Below are 17,659 nucleotides of genomic sequence, written 5' to 3'. Positions count from 1 at the left end.
CCAACCTGGCATTTTCTGTGCAGGCAATCGGGCTGGGATGCCCTGTGTAGGTGTTTGGGGGTGAGGGGAGTGCAGGGAATAGTGCATTCATGCTGGCTGGGAGTTTGGGAGCCACTTTGGGGGCCTTGGAGGTCGGGATGCCATTTAAAAATGGTGTCCCGATCTCTGGCTGCACTGGAGAGTTCCGGTGAGTGGAGATCCTCAGCGTGTGGAACCGGGCGATGTGTGGCCTTGCCATGCGCTCCCCGCTGAGGCCCCTTGTACAACGTGAGTGCCGGGAAAGACGTGGCTAAACGTGTTCGCTATGGGAATTTGTTCCCAATTAGATGAATCGTGCCCTCTGTTGCTCTCCACAGAGACTGCTGAGTGTTTTCAGCTTTTTCTGTTTTAATGTTGGATTCCCAGCAGTGTGTTGATTTTGTTCTAAATTAAAGAAAAACGTTCTTCAATGCGTGCAAACGGTATGTTCAAAGGCAACAAAGTGCTCTTACTTACATATGATCAAACATCGGGCGTGTTTTAAATTGGGAAGAAAAACTGAATTTAATAAATGGGTCCAGAAAATGTGCACTTTCCTGCTTCTCTTTTCAGACTTTCAAAATCGTTCAAAAGCTGCAGCAAGCAGAGTTAGGCATGCTAATTCTCCATCACCAGCTCTCAGAAACCAGCAACTTGCGTAAACCAAACCAATTGATGCAAAGTGCTCGAGTGGCCACAAACCACCACATCACATGACTTGAATTTCCGTCCTGATACTTTGTGAGCGCTTTGAGTGGAGCTCGATCCAGTTTTGTTCCACTCCATGGGACGTTACCTAACAGCAATGAGACTGATTGACCGAATCTAAAACCATGACTTTACAAAGTGTCCTTCAAATTAATGGTAACGCGAATTACATGGCAGCGAACTCTTCGCCATCCGGCTACGATTCCTATTCTGAGATCTCCAACCGGAGCTTCACTGCTAAAACTGATAACAAGCGTCTTCAGATTGTCGCCAGTACCCTGGGGACCCTGCCCCGGGGGCGTAGACAGGTAAAACAGCCACTCGGCACAAACAATTAGTGCAGCTTTAACAAGTGGATGATGCAAGAAGTGGTCTCGATAGAAAACGTGTCTATATTACAGTGGCACAAAAATATTTTTGGTCTTAATATTTTCTTGTTCTCTGTAATTTCTGTTTGCTCGATTGAATATGCAACTATGTTCATCAGTGTTTGGCACCTCTTCTGTAAAGAGCTGATTCAAAATGTGCAAAAACTACAAAGTAGTCGAGCATAAAATGGTTATTAAATTGAACAACTTTGAGTGTATGTGTTTGTTTTTTTTACACTTTATGAAGCAATCAATGAAACCTCCATGAAACATCATTGATTTCTCAATGTGTTAACAGGATGCAAATGAATAGGGTATTAGACTAGTATTGATCATCAGTAGGTTAATGGATGGGATTATATATACTAATAAAAGTTTATGTTCTTGAAGGAGGTAATTTGGATTATTTTTGATTTCTTTCTTTTCTTTTGCAGCTTTCTTTGACTAGATCAAACTCTTTGGCAGGCACTTCATATTTTCAAAAGTAAGACCCATTTTTAATAAGAAATAATCTGCTCCCTGGAAATTAAATCTGCTGTGCGGTGTTGAAAGAAAGTTCATGTTGACAGTGTGACTCTGATGTAAAGTTCAGGGATGATATGAATCTTTAATAGTGAGCATGTAGAGTATTGTACACACCACTTTTCTTCAAACGATGGAATGATTACATGTTTCAGGGAGTTTGATTTGCATTTTATGTATTTTACACTAAGTAGGTAAAATAAAACTATGTTCATTTCTTTGTTTTCCAAACAGAAAAATGGTTGTCTTAAACAAGCAAGACAATGAAACTTTTGGATTTGAGATTCAGGTGAGCAATTTGCTGCAGGTATTGTGTTTGAAGTTTCCAAGATATAACTTAAGTGGATTTTACTACTTGTTTCTATAGGAGCTGACTTATTTTTGCTTTCTACTGACAGACCCATGGAATAGGCCAGCAAAATGCGAATGCATTGGAGATGTACACTTGTGTGTGCAAGGTGCATGAGAACAGTCCCTCCCATGTTGCAGGGCTGAAAGCTGGTAAGTATTCACTTCCTCTTTTGATCTGCTTGGTTCTGCCTTTCTCACGGATGTGCACGAAATGCATGTAGTCCATCACACCGCTTCCTACACCTGTATGACAACCACTGTTTTTTGTTTAATAGGTGATATGCTAGTTAACATTAATGGAGTGGACACTGAGGGGTTTAGTCATCAAGAAATTGTAGACCTAATTAAGTCATCTGGTAATTTATTAAGGTAAGCGTGAATATAAATGTGTTTTCTGATTTCCAGGGCAGTCCTCTGTTTCTGTTACCAACAGCAGTTTCAATTTTGCCAAATCAAACACTGTGATCATGCTTTCTCGGGGGTCGAGCATGCTCATTAAAATGGTGGGATTCACTGAGGTTATAGAGTGAGTGGAATTTTGGAAGGTATTGTAATTGCTGAAAGCATTTTATTTTCTGGCTACTGACTGGGACCACACAAGTGTGAGGTCGTTGAGTGCAAGGAAACTTGCTGCAACCCGTGTAATAAAGAGGAGATTCGCCACGTGAAAAATTGTTCTGTCTTGAATCTTTTAAATTGGAGAACCCTTCAATGGTGTATTAGCTGAAATGATTTTCACCCATCCTATTCCAGCTTGTTAAAATAGCAGCTTATGGTGTTTGCAAATGACATCACTGTAGTGGCATTGGCACACCATCAAACATAGTTGGGTTAGAAACAAATTTCTCATTTTAAAAACACAAAACAAAAAAACTATACTACCTCAGTTTGTATTTGGTTCCAGGAGATTCTCTTCTTCCCCGAGCTCATTTAGATTCATTCTGGTCAGTGGACATGACTTGGATTTTGGAATGACCATGAGGCTATCAGCACTCGCCATTATTTAAAAAGAAAATTGTGCAGTAGTTTCTGTCCACACACATGTAGTTAAACTTGGATATCAGAGAGTTTGCTCTCAATTTACCCTATTCCTCCGCAAGCTTTGCTACACTGATACCTTGCCAAGAGAGCATACGTTAAACCACATGAAGGGTGTGAAGTTGTGGTACTTGCCTACCTGCTAGATACCCCAATATACATGCTGGAGAAAGTTAACAGTTGTCCATTCAAGTTCAAGTGAACTTTTAATGGTCTGATAAATCTTAATTACTCAATCTCTCTGGCACTGAAAATTCAGCTTTTACAAATGTGGTGTCTCATTTCTTGAGATTTTCATTTACAAATTTTTGAAAAAAATTTGGAGATTTTTTTTTCAACCTTTTCTTTGTCTATCCATTAATCTCCATTCAATCTTTTTTTATTTTGTTCTCTGTTCATGATTTTAAATGGAATGAAATACTCTAACACGCACATCCTGGTTTTAGACATTGCATGTCTCAGTAAGCATTTTTCAATCTGATTGGTTGAAGAGCCACACTGCTTGCATAGGTCCCAGATCACCTGTAAAGTGTACCATGCTGAAATGGCTGACTATCCTCTAAAATTGCCATTCAAAACCCACCAAAGCTGCAGCTGCAAGCACAATAAATGGCGAGCAAAATTTGGGCATTAAGTGCTCCTGCTCCATTCTGGAAGTGCATATTGAGTATTATCCACTCAAACGTGCTTGAACCTTCTGTACCAATTAAGGTTGTATAATTCTTTATTTTTGATTTTGAACCCAAAAACAGGAGCTGCAAAAAGCACATTCAACCTGAATGATTGCAAAGTAATTGATTACTCATCGAGCACGAGTGTTACCTTGATCTCAGCCCACCTGACGCTGAAACCTTCATTCATGCTTTTCTCACTTCAAGACTTCTTGATTCCAATAATGTACTGCACAAACTTTCAACCTTCATGCTCTGCAAGCTCCAAAAATCTGGTGCAAAAGTCTTACCCCACGTCAGATCACTGCTACCACTTCATGTCTTTCTTGCTGACCTAGATTAATTCCCAGTCGTCCAAGGTCTATGATTAAAATTGTTCATCCTTCTGTTTAAATCTGATCATGATCTTGCCAACCCCTATTTTTGATTTTTAAAATAAATTTAGAGTACCCATTTTTTTTTCCAATTAAGGGGTATTTTGTGTGACCAATTCACCTACCCTGCACATCTTTGGGTTGTGGGGCTGAGACCCACGCAGACACAGGAAACGTGCAAACTCCACACAGGCAATAACCTGGGGCCGGTATAGAACCTGGGTCCTCCGTGCGTGAAGCACCAGTTGCTAACCACTGTGCCACCCTACCGCCCAGCGACCCCTATTTTTGTGACCTGCACCAACCCCACTTTAACTAGAACTCTTCAATCCTCTGACTCTGGCCTCCTCTGTACCTTCTCAGCCTTGTCCTACTGATGACAGCCTTCAATCTGGATTTTTGACTTGGAAGCAGGAGCTGGGTCGGCTTTTGTGTCAGAAATCTGCCCCCTGTGAGAAACTGACTTAAATTCAGATTTTTGAGGGATGAGCCCTTGATTGACATGAAGAAAGGTTCCCTATCCAATTAAGACTGGTAAGGGCAGGAATGGAGGTGAATGAGAGGAAGTGAGGTGATTATCAGACACCTACAGCAGATAGCACTGAGACAGCTGATTGTTTATGCCAAAGCTTTTCACTATACCACAGGGAAGCAAGATGTCACAAGGAAGTTGGAGGCTTTGCACACAACGGGGAGGGGAGTGAAGCCCTCTTCTGGTGGGTTGGAGGTGGAGGCCACCTTGTCATTCAGCAGTGGCACATTCTTTTCAGAATCACCTCCTTCTGCCACCAATTCTTCCTCCTCTTGCTTTCTGCTCCTCCTCTGAATTGTCCCCATCCAGGGCCACTCTTCTGGAGGGCCATGTTATGGAAAGCACAGCGGACAACCACAATGACTGAAACATTTGCAGGAGGGTATTAAAGGGTACCATCTGATCACCCTCTGAGCCCGTAATGTCCCATCAGTTTTGAATCTAGTATGCTGCCCAGCCTTGGCAAAGATGGCATCTTTCACCTGGATGATGCACCAATGTGAAGCCACCTATGAGACTGAGGTCTGCACTGGTTTTTAACAATGTCCAGGTTTATATGCCTCTGCCTTTAAATCCTGTGCTCAGGGTAGTTCCTTCTCTTTTGTGGTCCTCATCCCTTTCACCCGGCCTCTTGATGCCTGGCACGCTGGCAGTGGTCTTTGAGTTCCCAGGGTGTAGCACTCATTTCCATCTTCATCCTTCCAGGTGCTGAGGTGGAGTCCAAACAGCCATGCCCACTGCGCCAAAGCCCGTCCAATTCCAGGAGGGTGACAACACCCTGAAGTGGCAAAATTCTTAATTCTGCCCCCTTTTAACCTTTGATAAACATGCACACTTAAACCTTTCTGAAACGTTGCTAGCCTCCTGTGACATGGTCCCCACATGCCTTCAGCTGCTCTGAGGCAGACATCTCCTGAACATTGGCTGCACACACAAAAAAATCATAGTTTCATAGTTTCTAGAGATGTGTTTTTTTTAAAACAAACCCTTCGTGAGATTAATTAGCCTGGTAAGAAGTGATGGTGGATTCAGAGGCTCACGCTTCACCTGCCCTCAGAAATATCGCTGGTGCCAGAAACTGAGGTGTGACATGAAACTGCATGACGTCGCCACCATGTTTCTGCTACCTTTCTCCCCTCTGGCCCGAAATGGACCATATTGCCTCACGGTAGCATGGTGGTTAGCATCAATGCTTCACAGCTCCAGGGTCCCAGGTTCGATTCCCGGCTGGGTCACTGTCTGTGTGGAGTCTGCACGTCCTCCCCGTGTGTGCGTGGGTTTCCTCCGGGTGCTCCGGTTTCCTCCCACAGTCCAAAGATGTGCGGGTTAGGTGGATTGGCCATGCTAAATTGCCCGTAGTGTAAGGTTAATGGGGGGATTGTTGGGTTACGGGGTTACGTGGGTTTAAGTGGGGTGATCATGGCTCGGCACAACATTGAGGGCCGAAGGGCCTGTTCTGTGCTGTACTGTTCTATGTTCTTCTAAGATCCAGCCCCTAAGCTCCAGTCTTCCTCAGCACCTTTGCATCCCTTGTTTCCCTGACAACCATTGTCAAAGCTTACTTCTGTGACCAATATTTTTTTCAACTCTCCTGCCTGTCTCTGACGATTAGCATTGAAAGGAAATAGGTTTGGGTGATCATCTCTACCACTTTTCTTTTTGCTCCCGTCCCCTCATCAAAATATTTCTTAACCGCCATTGATTCTCAGAAACCCTTTCACTTAACGAAAACCCATCATAATTTTGTGTTTTCGCCCTTTATGCTAATAACAATGCCCATAATGTAACGTCATTTATGTGGCATCCTCCTTATTTGCTACATTCATAAATAAACGTGTTTGGAAATTGGCTGATGTTGATATCCTTAGTTATTCGTGAAGGCAATTGGCCGCCTTATAATCCTTGTGGTGAGATAGGGAATTCTCAGAACAATGAATGAATTCTGATTAATATCCAGGTCAGGATGGTTGTGACTTGGAGAGGAAATTGAAGGTGATGTTTCTGCTCGTTTTCATCTTGGTGGTTGAGTTGAATTTAATGTAAACCTGGTGCATTGCTGCAGTGCATCCTGTAGAAAGTTTATGCTTCAGCCACTATACATCAGTGGGTGAGGGGGTGGATATCTTTTAAGCATGAACTTGCGTCAGACAGTGCTTTATCTGTTTACACCTGAACTTTACCTCTTTTTTTAAAAAAAATCTATTTTACAGCGTGTTGACCATAAATAAAGACTCTGCCAAAAGAAGTGAACTTGAAAGAAAATTGCATTTTTTAAAGGTATATTTCCCAAACTTTTGCTATGTGTCAGTTCAACTGTGATATAATAAGGACAAACAATTAATTCAGCTGCATACTTGCAAGATGAAAATGGAAGCTGCATGAGTTCATTATCTGGTAAAACTCATTATGAGAGTTCAGTGAATATAAGTAAAAGTAACTATTCATGTTGTAGTAATGTCTGCAGCTGATCATAGAACAGTACAGCACAGAACAGGCCCTTCGGCCCTCGTTGTTGTGCCGAACAATGATCACCCTACTCAACCCCACGTATCCACCCTATACCCGTAACCCAACAACCCCCCCCCCCCCCAAACCTTACTTTTTTTAAGGACACTACGGGCAATTTAGCATGGCCGATCCACCTAACCCGCACATCTTTGGACTGTGGGAGGAAACCGGAGCACCCGGAGGAAACCCACGCACACACGGGGAGGGCGTGCAGACAGTGACTCAGCCGGGAACCGAACCTGGGACCCTGGAGCTGTGAAGCATTTATGCTAACCACCATGCTACTGTGCTGCCCTTATCGAGGCAACATTTTGGCTCAACTCAGTTTTTCAGTTGGTTTGCATTTTTTTTCTGGAAATATTTGCACCAAGTCCAGGTGCTATTTGGTTGAAATAAACTTGCTCACTGTGATAGCACTCGCGGTTCACATGACCGACTTGGGCCTATCAGGTGGGATTGTGTGAAGCGCAAATGGGGATAAAGCACGTGGCCCTGGGCAGAGTGATCCCTGGAACCAGAGAGTGAAGACCTGTTTGGAACGAAAGAGAAAATGCTGGAAAATCTCAGCAAGTCTGGCAGCATCTGTAGGGAGAGAAAAGAGCTAACGTTTCGAGTTTGATGACTCTTTGTCAAAGTGAAGACCTGTTTAGTAACTCTGGCCTGTGTGTAGTTTACCTTTACTTGAAAGATTACTTTTTTGAACATATTTTTTAAAAAAAACAATTTTCAATTGAGGGGAAATTAGCATGCCCGATCCACCTACCCTGCACATCTTTGGGTTGTGGGGTTGCGATCCACGCAGGCATGGGGAGAAAACTCTACACGGACAGTGACCCAGGGCCGGGATTGAACCTGGGTGCTCGGCGCCGTGAGGTGGCAGTGTTGAACATATTTGATCATTTCTTCAATGTTATTTGATAGTGGTTAATTAATGATACTAAAGATATCCCACTAGTACTTGGCTAGCACTTTGTGGAAATGTATCGAAACATCTCAAAAAATGATGCTGCACATATATTTCAGAAAAGCTTCTCGGCAGAGAGCTTCTGTATTTTTACACTTTTATCAACATTTATTTCTTGTATCTCTTAGAAAACACTTCAAGGGAAATGGGCGGAGTACCGATCACTTATGCTACAGGAACAACGCCTAGTTCATGGTAAGTTTCTACTGGGAAACCACAATGTACCATCATTTTAAAGCTAGTATAAATTTTTTAAATTTTAATTGGAAACCTTACCATGTTATGTATAAAATGAAGAAGCAAATAGGACGATTAAAAGGTCTTTGTAAATTCTATATAATTCATCGAGGTGAAGGGATCTCGCCACCAGTAAATGAACATTATTAGATCTTGTGCATTTCCTGCACATTTAAAACTCTGAGAACCTAAGGATGTAGAGTAAAGCTTCTGCAGTCTTCTTGAAAAATATGTGCTAAGTCTGTCTTGGCAAGTGACTCTTAATGAACTAGTTTGATTTTTTATTTTCCCCATGCAAACCATCCTACTGTTTTTTCTTTTGGTGACATTTCTTGTTTGGTTCCACTTGTGGGGAAGGGCTGTATTCCTAAGGAACTGAAATGAGATTTTCCAAACTTGCTTCCCACAGGACCCTCACAATCAGCAGCTAGGTACTGCAGTCGGTCTGTATAGAATTTAAACCAAAGCTCTAGATATACAAGAAAAGCAATTTCACCATCTTAAATTTGTATATTTTAAAGTGACTGGATAGTGTGGAGAATGATTCTTCTCCCCTTAATTAAGAGTGCATGCCATCAGGAATTATGGAGTTTTATCATAACTGCAACATATTAAGCTTAGCTTTTCAGCAGTAAGTGTTTTATTTGATGAGTCTGTAATTGGCTGGGTGCAGTTAGGTCTGGCACCCATCCATTGTAAGGGCTGAATTTTGTTCTGGAGGCCAGTACAGTGGCCCCACCCCTGACCTAAAGGTCAGTGGTGAGACTGTCTCTGCTTGGCTAGCTTTCCCTGCAGCCATTTAATGGCTATTAGATGAAGGGGTGGCCCTCGAAGGGGGATAGCGTGTCCTCCGGCCACCTGGCTGGCACTTGCTGCCAGTCACCCCTGCAATGAGTACAATTGCAGTGGGGGCAGCGCCAGTGCTATGATGTTGAACTTTATGCCACCCTCTCCTCCTGTGATACCATCCCCCAGAGGGGCTATAAATTCCATCGAAGGATTGACCTTGACATTCAAATCCAAATCAATGTCCCAATGTCAGCGAACTTAAAAAACGTTTTTGATTTGCTGTTTTGAGTGGATTCTTTTCCATTTATGTGGTCGAAATTGAAGTCGTGGCAGCTTGCGAGTTTTTGCACCTTTTTTAGAAAGTGGTGGAGAGTATGCTGAACGTACTTTTAAAGTACGTGAGGGCAGCACGGTAGCACAACTGGCTAGCACTGTGGCTTCACAGCGCCAGGGTCCCAGGTTCAATTCCCTGCTGGATCACCGTCTGTGCAGTCTGCACGTTCTCCCCGTGTGTGCGTGGGTTTCCTCCGGGTGCTCCGGTTTCCTCCCACAGTCCAAAGATGTGCAGGTTAGGTAGATTGGCCATGATAAATTGCCCTTAGTGTCCAAAATTGCCCTTAGTGTTGGGTGGGGTTACTGGATTATGGGGATAGGGTGGAAGTGGATCGGTGCAGACCCGATGGGCCGAATGGCCTCCTTCTGCACTGTATGTTTTATGTTTTGCTGAGCATGCGGTTCCTCTTTACGATTGCTTATTTTAATGCGTTGGACTTTAATTTGTCCGACTCTCACCAAGCCTGTATGTGACCCCTTGTTTGAATTCAAACTTTGGCAATAGCTTTGCCAGTTTTGGGCTCTTTATTTGAGGAAGGATGTGGTGGCATTGGAGGCAGTTTACAGGAGGTTCACCAGATTGATTCCGGGGTTGAAAGGGTTGACGTTTGATAAGAGTGAACAGTTTGGACTTCTACTTGCTGGAGTTTAGAAGGATGAGAGGGGATCTGATCGAGGTATACAGAATACTAAATAGAATTGATAAAGTCAACATCGACCAAATGTTCCCCCCTTGTGGGGCAATCAAAAATGAGAGGTCACAGATATAGTTTGAGAGGCAGTAGATTTAAAACTGAGATGAGGAGGCATTATTTCTCGCAGAGGGTGCTAAATTTGTGAAACTCGCTGTCCCATAGTGCGTTGGAGTCTGAATCATTAAATGGTTTCAAGAAGGAGATAGATATATTTGTGATTTTAAAATAAAACAGGTTAAAGAGATATGGGGGACAGGCAGGGGGGTGAGTTTGAGACTAGGAAGGGATCAGCCGTGATCTGATTGAATGGTGGAGCAGTCTCGGATGGTTGAATTACCTACTTCTGCTCCTTATTCCTATGGTCCTAATAGGTAACCGTGGTCAGCACTCACTCATCTGAATTTCAGAATAAAATATAATCTATTATTTATTGGAAAACCCAATCCCCCTTTGAAAAATGCTGTCAATTACAAAGGCAGTAGACATGCAATGAGCACAAGGCAAGGGAAACTACTTTAAATGTACACATACACATTTGTATTGTCTCAATTTTTAGGACTCTTGAGGAACAATAGCACAGCGGAAGCTGCAGACTCCTTGCTATACGACAATATTGCAATATTTGGGTCAGCCATGCGGAACAAGGAAAGAATTTCCAGTGACAGCAGCTGCAGGAGCCAACTCAGCTTAATGACTGATGACAGTGAGGATTGTGACTTCCAACTGAGTGTGTTTGATGACTTAGCCATTGGAAACCACTATAGGCGGAGCAGTATGGACGAAGAATGCTTTTTCCACAGAGAAACTGAAATGTTCACTCCAAAACGGCAACTGAGCAGGAGCAGGAGCATTAGCGTGACCAGTAGTGGGAGTGGACACATGTCACCATCATGGGACAGCGGCTGTGGGACAATTCCTCGGAAAACAAGGAAATCCAGTGTTAGAAAACGTCTCATGAAGTTCATTCCAGGCTTAAACAGGGCAGTGGAAGAGGATGAGAGTCATTTTTAGATTTTTAAATTACTACTTTAACGGTACTGCTAGTTTCATGACAGCATTAAGGAGCAATAAGAAACTGTGGCATTAAACCATGTAAAATAATCTCTTGATTGCAGAATGAACCTGTATTACACAAAATGTAGCAAAATATTTTGAAGAAACTGTACAGTTTTAATCAAAAATTAACTTCTCTGTATATTTTTTTGCATAATCCACTGTTTCTACAATCATCGGAGATCCAAGTATTGAAGGTGGGGTTCATTGAGCAATATGTTCACATTATTTCATATCAACAATTGTGTCTATAAGCTTGCAATTTTACAAGTCTTGGTCCAAGAATTAATAGATTGTTCTAAAATACCCTTATACCCTGATAACAGATAATGTAGAAAGGTTTGGAAACTTTAGCCACATTTCAATCTGTGTAAACTTGTTAAAGATCCCTGTTGTGGGCAGCACGGTGGCGCAGTGGGTTAGCCCTGCAGCCTCACGGCGCCGAGGTCCCAGGTTCGATCCCGGCTCTGGGTCACTGTCCGTGTGGAGTTTGCACATTCTCCCTGTGTTTGCATGGGTTTCACCCCCACAACCCAAAGATGTTAAGGGTAGGTGGATTGGCCACGCTAAATTGTCCCTTAATTGGAAAAAATGAATTGGGTACTCTAAATTTATTAAAAAAACATCCCTGTTTCCCATTCTGTACTTTGTAAATTTACAAGTAGCTGACAATTTACAAACTTCCCTCAGCAAGCAGCCATTAAACATGGATTGGCATCAGAACCATTTTAAAACAATTCCCATCGGGAGCAATTGAGTAGCGACTTCATTATCTATTGCTTGTGATGTGATGTAACAACTGTACCTAATTTACTCACCCGCCTACTGAATGCTGCAAGAACATTCAGTGCTGGTTCATCGGTGGGGCATTGGGATGTTCCACCGCCACCTCCTCAAGACTGTATATTGCCCCCAACCCTCACTGCAAAGGAATCTGCAGACCACATGTGGGGTCCACAGGTCGGTACACCTCATCCCACTTGACCTGTATTCCTACACTGGGTCCTGACATTTAGGGAAAGTGAAACCGCAAAAGGAGTCCTCAGCCCATGGTCAACTCCCTTATGTCACAGATCTTTCAGCGGTTCCATTCCATACAAGACCAACCGGAAATCTGAGGAGAGGTAGGGAATTGGCCCAAACAGGTTATTACTGTTTTCCAGTCATTGCATCAAACCTGGACTGCAATTACTGGAGGAACATTTGATACAAATTTGTGCTTTCAATTTTATCCTCATTAAATGCAAAGCTCTTCTATAATGGTATGGATACAATTTTCTTTGGTATTCTTTATTCGTTATTTTCATTTGTTCCATGTTAAACTTGAATCTCCTTTCTTTTACTGTTATTCGTTATTAGATATTTGTAAGGTAGCAAAGTATTTTGGTGCATTTGAAGTTTGTGAAACCTTGATTTAGTAAATGCCCTTGATGAGGATACCATTCATTTCAAATTGCATTCAGCTTTAAGGTATATAGAATTTATTTTCCTAAATTAAGGTATTGCCCAGATATTTATGTTGACACATTTCAAATAAGGCAGATTTAAATGGCCCTTTCAAACACAAATAATAACTCCATTATAGAGTTATAGAGATGGAAATGTTGCCATTATAGAGAAATACAGCACAGAACAGGCCCTTCGGCCCACGATGTTGCGCCGAACTTTTGTCCTAGGTTAATCATAGAATTTTGGACAATTTGTCATGGCCAATCCACCCAATCTGCACATCTTTGGACTGTGGGAGGAAACCGGAGTACCCGGAGGAAACCCACGCAGTCACGGGGAGGATGTGCAGACTCCACACAGACAGTGACCCAAGTCGAAATCGAACTTGGGACCCTGGAGCTGTGAAGCAATTGTGCTATCCACAATGCTACCGTGCTGCCCTTAAGAAGTTAACCTACACTCCCTTATTCTACCCTAATCCAAGTACCTATCCAATAGCCGCTTGAAGGTCCATAAATTTTCCGACTCAACTACTACCACAGGCAGTGCATTCCATGCCCCCACTACTCTCTGGGTAAAGAACCTACCTCTGACATCCCTTCTATATCTTCCACCATTTATCTTAAATTTATGTCCCCTTGTAATGGTGTGTTCCACCCGGGGAAAAAGTCTCTGACTGTCTACTCTATCTATTCCCCTGATCATCTTATAAACCTCTATCAAGTCGCCCCTCATCCTTCTCCGTTCTAATGAGAAAAGGCCTAACACCCTCAATCTTTCCTCGTATGACCTACTCTCCATTCCAGGCAACATCCTGGTAAATCTCCTTTGCACCTTTTCCAAAGCTTCCACATCCTTCCTAAAATGAGGTGACCAGAACTGCACACAGTACTCCAAATGTGGCCTGACCAAGGTTTGTACAGCTGCATCATCACCTCACGGCTCTTAAATTCAATCCCTCTGCTAATGAACGCTAGCACACCATAGGCCTTCTTCACAGCTCTATCCACTTGAGTGGCAACTTTCAAAGAACAATGAACATAGACCCCAAGATCTCTCTGCTCCTCCACATTGCCAAGAACCCTACCATTAACCCTGTATTCCGCATTCAGATTTGTCCTTCCAAAATGGACAACCTCACACTTGTCAGGGTTAAACTCCATCTGCCACTTCTCAGCCCAGCTCTACATTCTATCTATGTCTCTTTGAAGCCGACAACAGCCCTCCTCACTATCCACAACTCCACCAATCTTCGTATCATCTGCAAATTTACTGACCCACCCTTCAACTCCCTCATCCAAGTCGTTAATGAAAATCACAAACAGCAGAGGACCCAGAACTGATCCCTGCGGTACGCCACTGATAACTGGGCTCCAGGCTGAATATTTGCCATCCACCACAACTCTCTGTCTTCTATCGGTTAGCCAGTTTGTTATCCAACTGGCCAAATTTCCCACTATCCCATGCCTCCTTACTTTCTGCATAAGCCTACCATGGGGAACCTTATCAAATGCCTTACTAAAATCCATGTACACTACATCCACTGCTTTACCTTCATCCACATGCTTGGTCACCTCCTCAAAGAATTCAATAAGACTTTTAAGGCAAGACCTACCCCTCACAAATCCGTGCTGACTATCCCTAATCAAGCAATGCCTTTCCAGATGCTCAGAAATCCTATCCCTCAGTACCCTTTCCATTACTTTGCCTACCACCGAAGTAAGACTAACTGGCCTGTAATTCCCAGGGTTATCCCTATTCCCTTTTTTGAACAGGGGCACGACATTCGCCACTCTCCAATCCTCTGGTACCACCCCTGTTGACAGCGAGGACGAAAAGATCATTGCCAACGGCTCTGCAATTTCATTTCTTGCTTCCCAGAGAATCCTTGGATATATCCCGTCAGGCCCGGGGGACTTGTCTATCCTCAAGTTTTTCAAAACGCGCAACACATCTTCCTTCCTGACAAGTATCTCCTCAAGCTTATCAGTCTGCTTCACGCTGTCCTCTCCAACAATATGGCCCCTCTCATTTGTAAATACTGAAGAAAAATACTTGTTCAAGACCTCTCCTATCTCTTCAGACTCAATACACAATCTCCCGCTACTGTCCTTAATCGGACCTACTCTCACTCTAGTCATTCTCATATTTCTCACGTATGTGTAAAAGGCCTTGGGGTTTTCCTTGATCCTACCCGCCAAAGATTTTTCATGCCCTCTCTTAGCTCTCCTAATCCCTTTCTTCAGTTCCCTCCTGGCTATCTTGTATCCCTCCAGCGCACTGTCTGAACCTTGTTTCTTCAGCCTTACATAAGTCTCCTTCTTCCTCTTAACAAGACATTCAACCTCTCTTGTCAACCATGGTTCCCTGACTCGACCATCTCTTCCCTGCCTGACAGGGACATACATATCAAAGACACGCAGTACCTGATCCTTGAACAAGTTCCACATTTCACTTGTGTCCTTCCCTGACAGCCTATGTTCCCAACTTCTGCACTTCAATTCTTGTCTGACAGCATTGTATTTACCCTTCCCCCAATTATAAACCTTGCCCTGTTGCTCGCACCTATCCCTCTCCATTACTAAAGTGAAAGTCAGAGAATTGTGGTCACTACCTCCAAAATGCTCCCCCACTAACAAATCTATCACCTGCCCTGGTTCATTACCAAGTACTAAATCCAATATGGCCTCCCCTCTGGTCGGACAATCTACATACTGTGTTAGAAAAGCTTCCTGGACACACTGCACAAACACTACCCCATCCAAACTATTTGATCTAAAGAGTTTCCACTCAATGTTTGGGAAGTTGAAGTCGCCCATGACTACTACCCTGTGACTTCTGCACCTTTCCAGAATCTGTTTCCCAATCTGTTCCTCCACATCTCTGCTGCTATTGGGGGGCCTATAGAACACTCCCAACAAGGTGACTGCTCCTTTCCTATTTCTAACTTCAACCCATATTACCTCAGTAGGCAGATCCCCCTCGAACTGCCTTTCTGCAGCTGTTATACTATCTCTAATTAACAATGCCACCCCCCCACCTCTTTTACCATCCTCCCTAATCTTGTTGAAACATCTATAACCAGGGACCTCCAACAACCATTTCTGCCCCTCTTCTATCCAAGTTTCCGTGATGGCCACCACATCGTAGTCCCAAGTACCGATCCATGCATTAAGTTCACCCACCTTATTCCTGATGCTTCTTGCATTAAAGTATACACACTTCAACCCATCTCCTTGCCTGCAAGTACTCTCCTTTGTCATTGTTACCTTCCCCACTGCATCACTACGTGCTTTGGCGTCCTGACTATCGTCTACCTTAGTTGCTGGACTACAGATCCGGTTCCCATTCCCCTGCCAAATTAGTTTAAACCCTCCCGAAGAGTACTAGAAAACCTCCCCCCCAGGATATTGGTGCCCCTCTGGTTCAGATGCAACCCGTCCTGCTTGTACAGGTCCCACCTTCCCCAGAATGCGCTCCAATTATCCAAATACCTGAAGCCCTCCCTCCTACACCATTCCTGCAGCCACGTGTTCAACTGCACTCTCTCCCTATTCCTAGCCTCGCTATCACGTGGCACCGGCAACAAACCAGAGATGACAACTCTGTCTGTCCTGGCCCTTAACTTCCAGCCTAACTCCCTAAACTTGTTTATTACCTCCACACCCTTTTTCCTACCTACATCGTTGGTACCAATGTGCACCACGACTTCTGGCTGCTCACCCTCCCCCTTCAGGATCCTGAAGACACGATCAGAGACATCCCTGGCCCTGGCACCCGGGAGGCAACATACCTTTCGGGAGTCTCGCTCGCGACCACAGAATCTCCTATCTATTCCCCTAACCATTGAATCTCCTATTACTATTGCTTTTCTATGCTCCCCCCTTCCCTTCTGAGCCCCAGAGCCAGACTCAGTGCCAGAGAAACTCCAGGTTTTCAAAATTTGACAAAACTGGAAAGGGGCATTATACCCTTGGTTCTGGGCCTTTTCAAAGATGGTGGGCGCACTTTTTAATGGCTTTGTTGTTTAATTTCTTTATTCGTTCTTGGGCTATGGGCGTCGCTGGCTGGGCCAGCATTTGTTGCCCATCCCTAATTGCTCTTTAACTGAGTGGCTTGCTCGGCCATTTCAGTGGGGGGGCAGTTAAGTCACCTGCATCTGTGTGTGGATCTGGGGTCACATGTAGGACAGACCGGGTAAGGACAGCAGATTTCCTTCCCTGAAGGATATTAGTGAACCAGGTGGTTTTTTGCGCCAAATCAGTAATGGTTTCATGGTGATCTTTAGACATTTAATTCCAGATTTTTATTGAATTCAAACTTTACAATTTACCATGGTGGGATTCGAACATGATACCCCAGAACATTACCCTGGGTCCCTGGATTATTAGACCATGACTTGGTGATGCGACGTGGTTGTTTAATCTCGCAAGAGTCCTCTCGTGGGATTCACGACGTTCAGAATGCCTCACTGGACAAGATTCAGATTAACATGTTTAAAATTTAAATATGCCTCTGCCAGATTCTCCCGAGGCCCGGGTAATTACAGCCCCCATGGTGCCCTTTAGCACTGGTGCACACAAACATGGATGAGATGTAACAACACTTGGGGGGGTCTTCAAGGCCATTAGAGCCCCCCCCCAGGTTGTCAGGCTCTGGATAGGATGGTACCCTGGCGCTGCCACCTGGGCACATGCTCTGCCATCCTGGTACTGCCAGGCTGCCAAAGTGGCACTGCCAGGTTGCCTGTGCCAAGGATTGGCTCTGGGGTTGCCCTGCCTTAAAAGGTGGGGTGAGGGCGGCTAGAGTACCCCCAAAGTGCTAAATTGGATCAGTTGTGGGGGGGTGGGGTAGGTCTGTAGGCTGTGGTGGGGTGTCGAGAGATCGGAAGGGGCATTTAAAAAATGGCCCAGCGATCTCTTCCTGTGCTGGTGAGCTGAGCTCGTCAGTGCAGGAAATGAGAGTGCGATCTCGGTGGGGCGTTACCTGCAAAGGCCAAAAGAAATGGCAGAGTCCCGTTAGATAGTGGGGCACGTTGCAGGTGCTGGG

At 44.0% G+C, this 17,659-nt stretch overlaps 1 protein-coding gene across 1 annotated transcript; it reads left to right on the top strand.

Annotated features, from left to right (window-relative positions):
* Positions 1–365: 365 nt before the first annotated feature.
* Positions 366–12,426, top strand: LOC119961955 (cytohesin-interacting protein-like). The gene is made up of 8 exons (XM_038789577.1): positions 366–1,034; positions 1,529–1,578; positions 1,851–1,905; positions 2,015–2,117; positions 2,243–2,336; positions 6,793–6,859; positions 8,183–8,249; positions 10,665–12,426. The coding sequence occupies exons 1-8, from the start codon at positions 852–854 to the stop codon at positions 11,117–11,119; spliced, it is 1,074 nt and encodes a 357-aa protein (XP_038645505.1). The 5' UTR covers positions 366–851; the 3' UTR covers positions 11,120–12,426.
* The last annotated feature ends 5,233 nt before the right edge of the window (positions 12,427–17,659 follow it).

This window comes from Scyliorhinus canicula, chromosome 2, assembly GCF_902713615.1.
Source record: "Scyliorhinus canicula chromosome 2, sScyCan1.1, whole genome shotgun sequence".
In the NCBI taxonomy this organism is placed as follows: Eukaryota; Metazoa; Chordata; class Chondrichthyes; order Carcharhiniformes; family Scyliorhinidae; genus Scyliorhinus; species Scyliorhinus canicula.
Note: the sequence above shows the minus strand (reverse complement) of the source record. Positions and strands in the feature narration are given on the sequence as shown.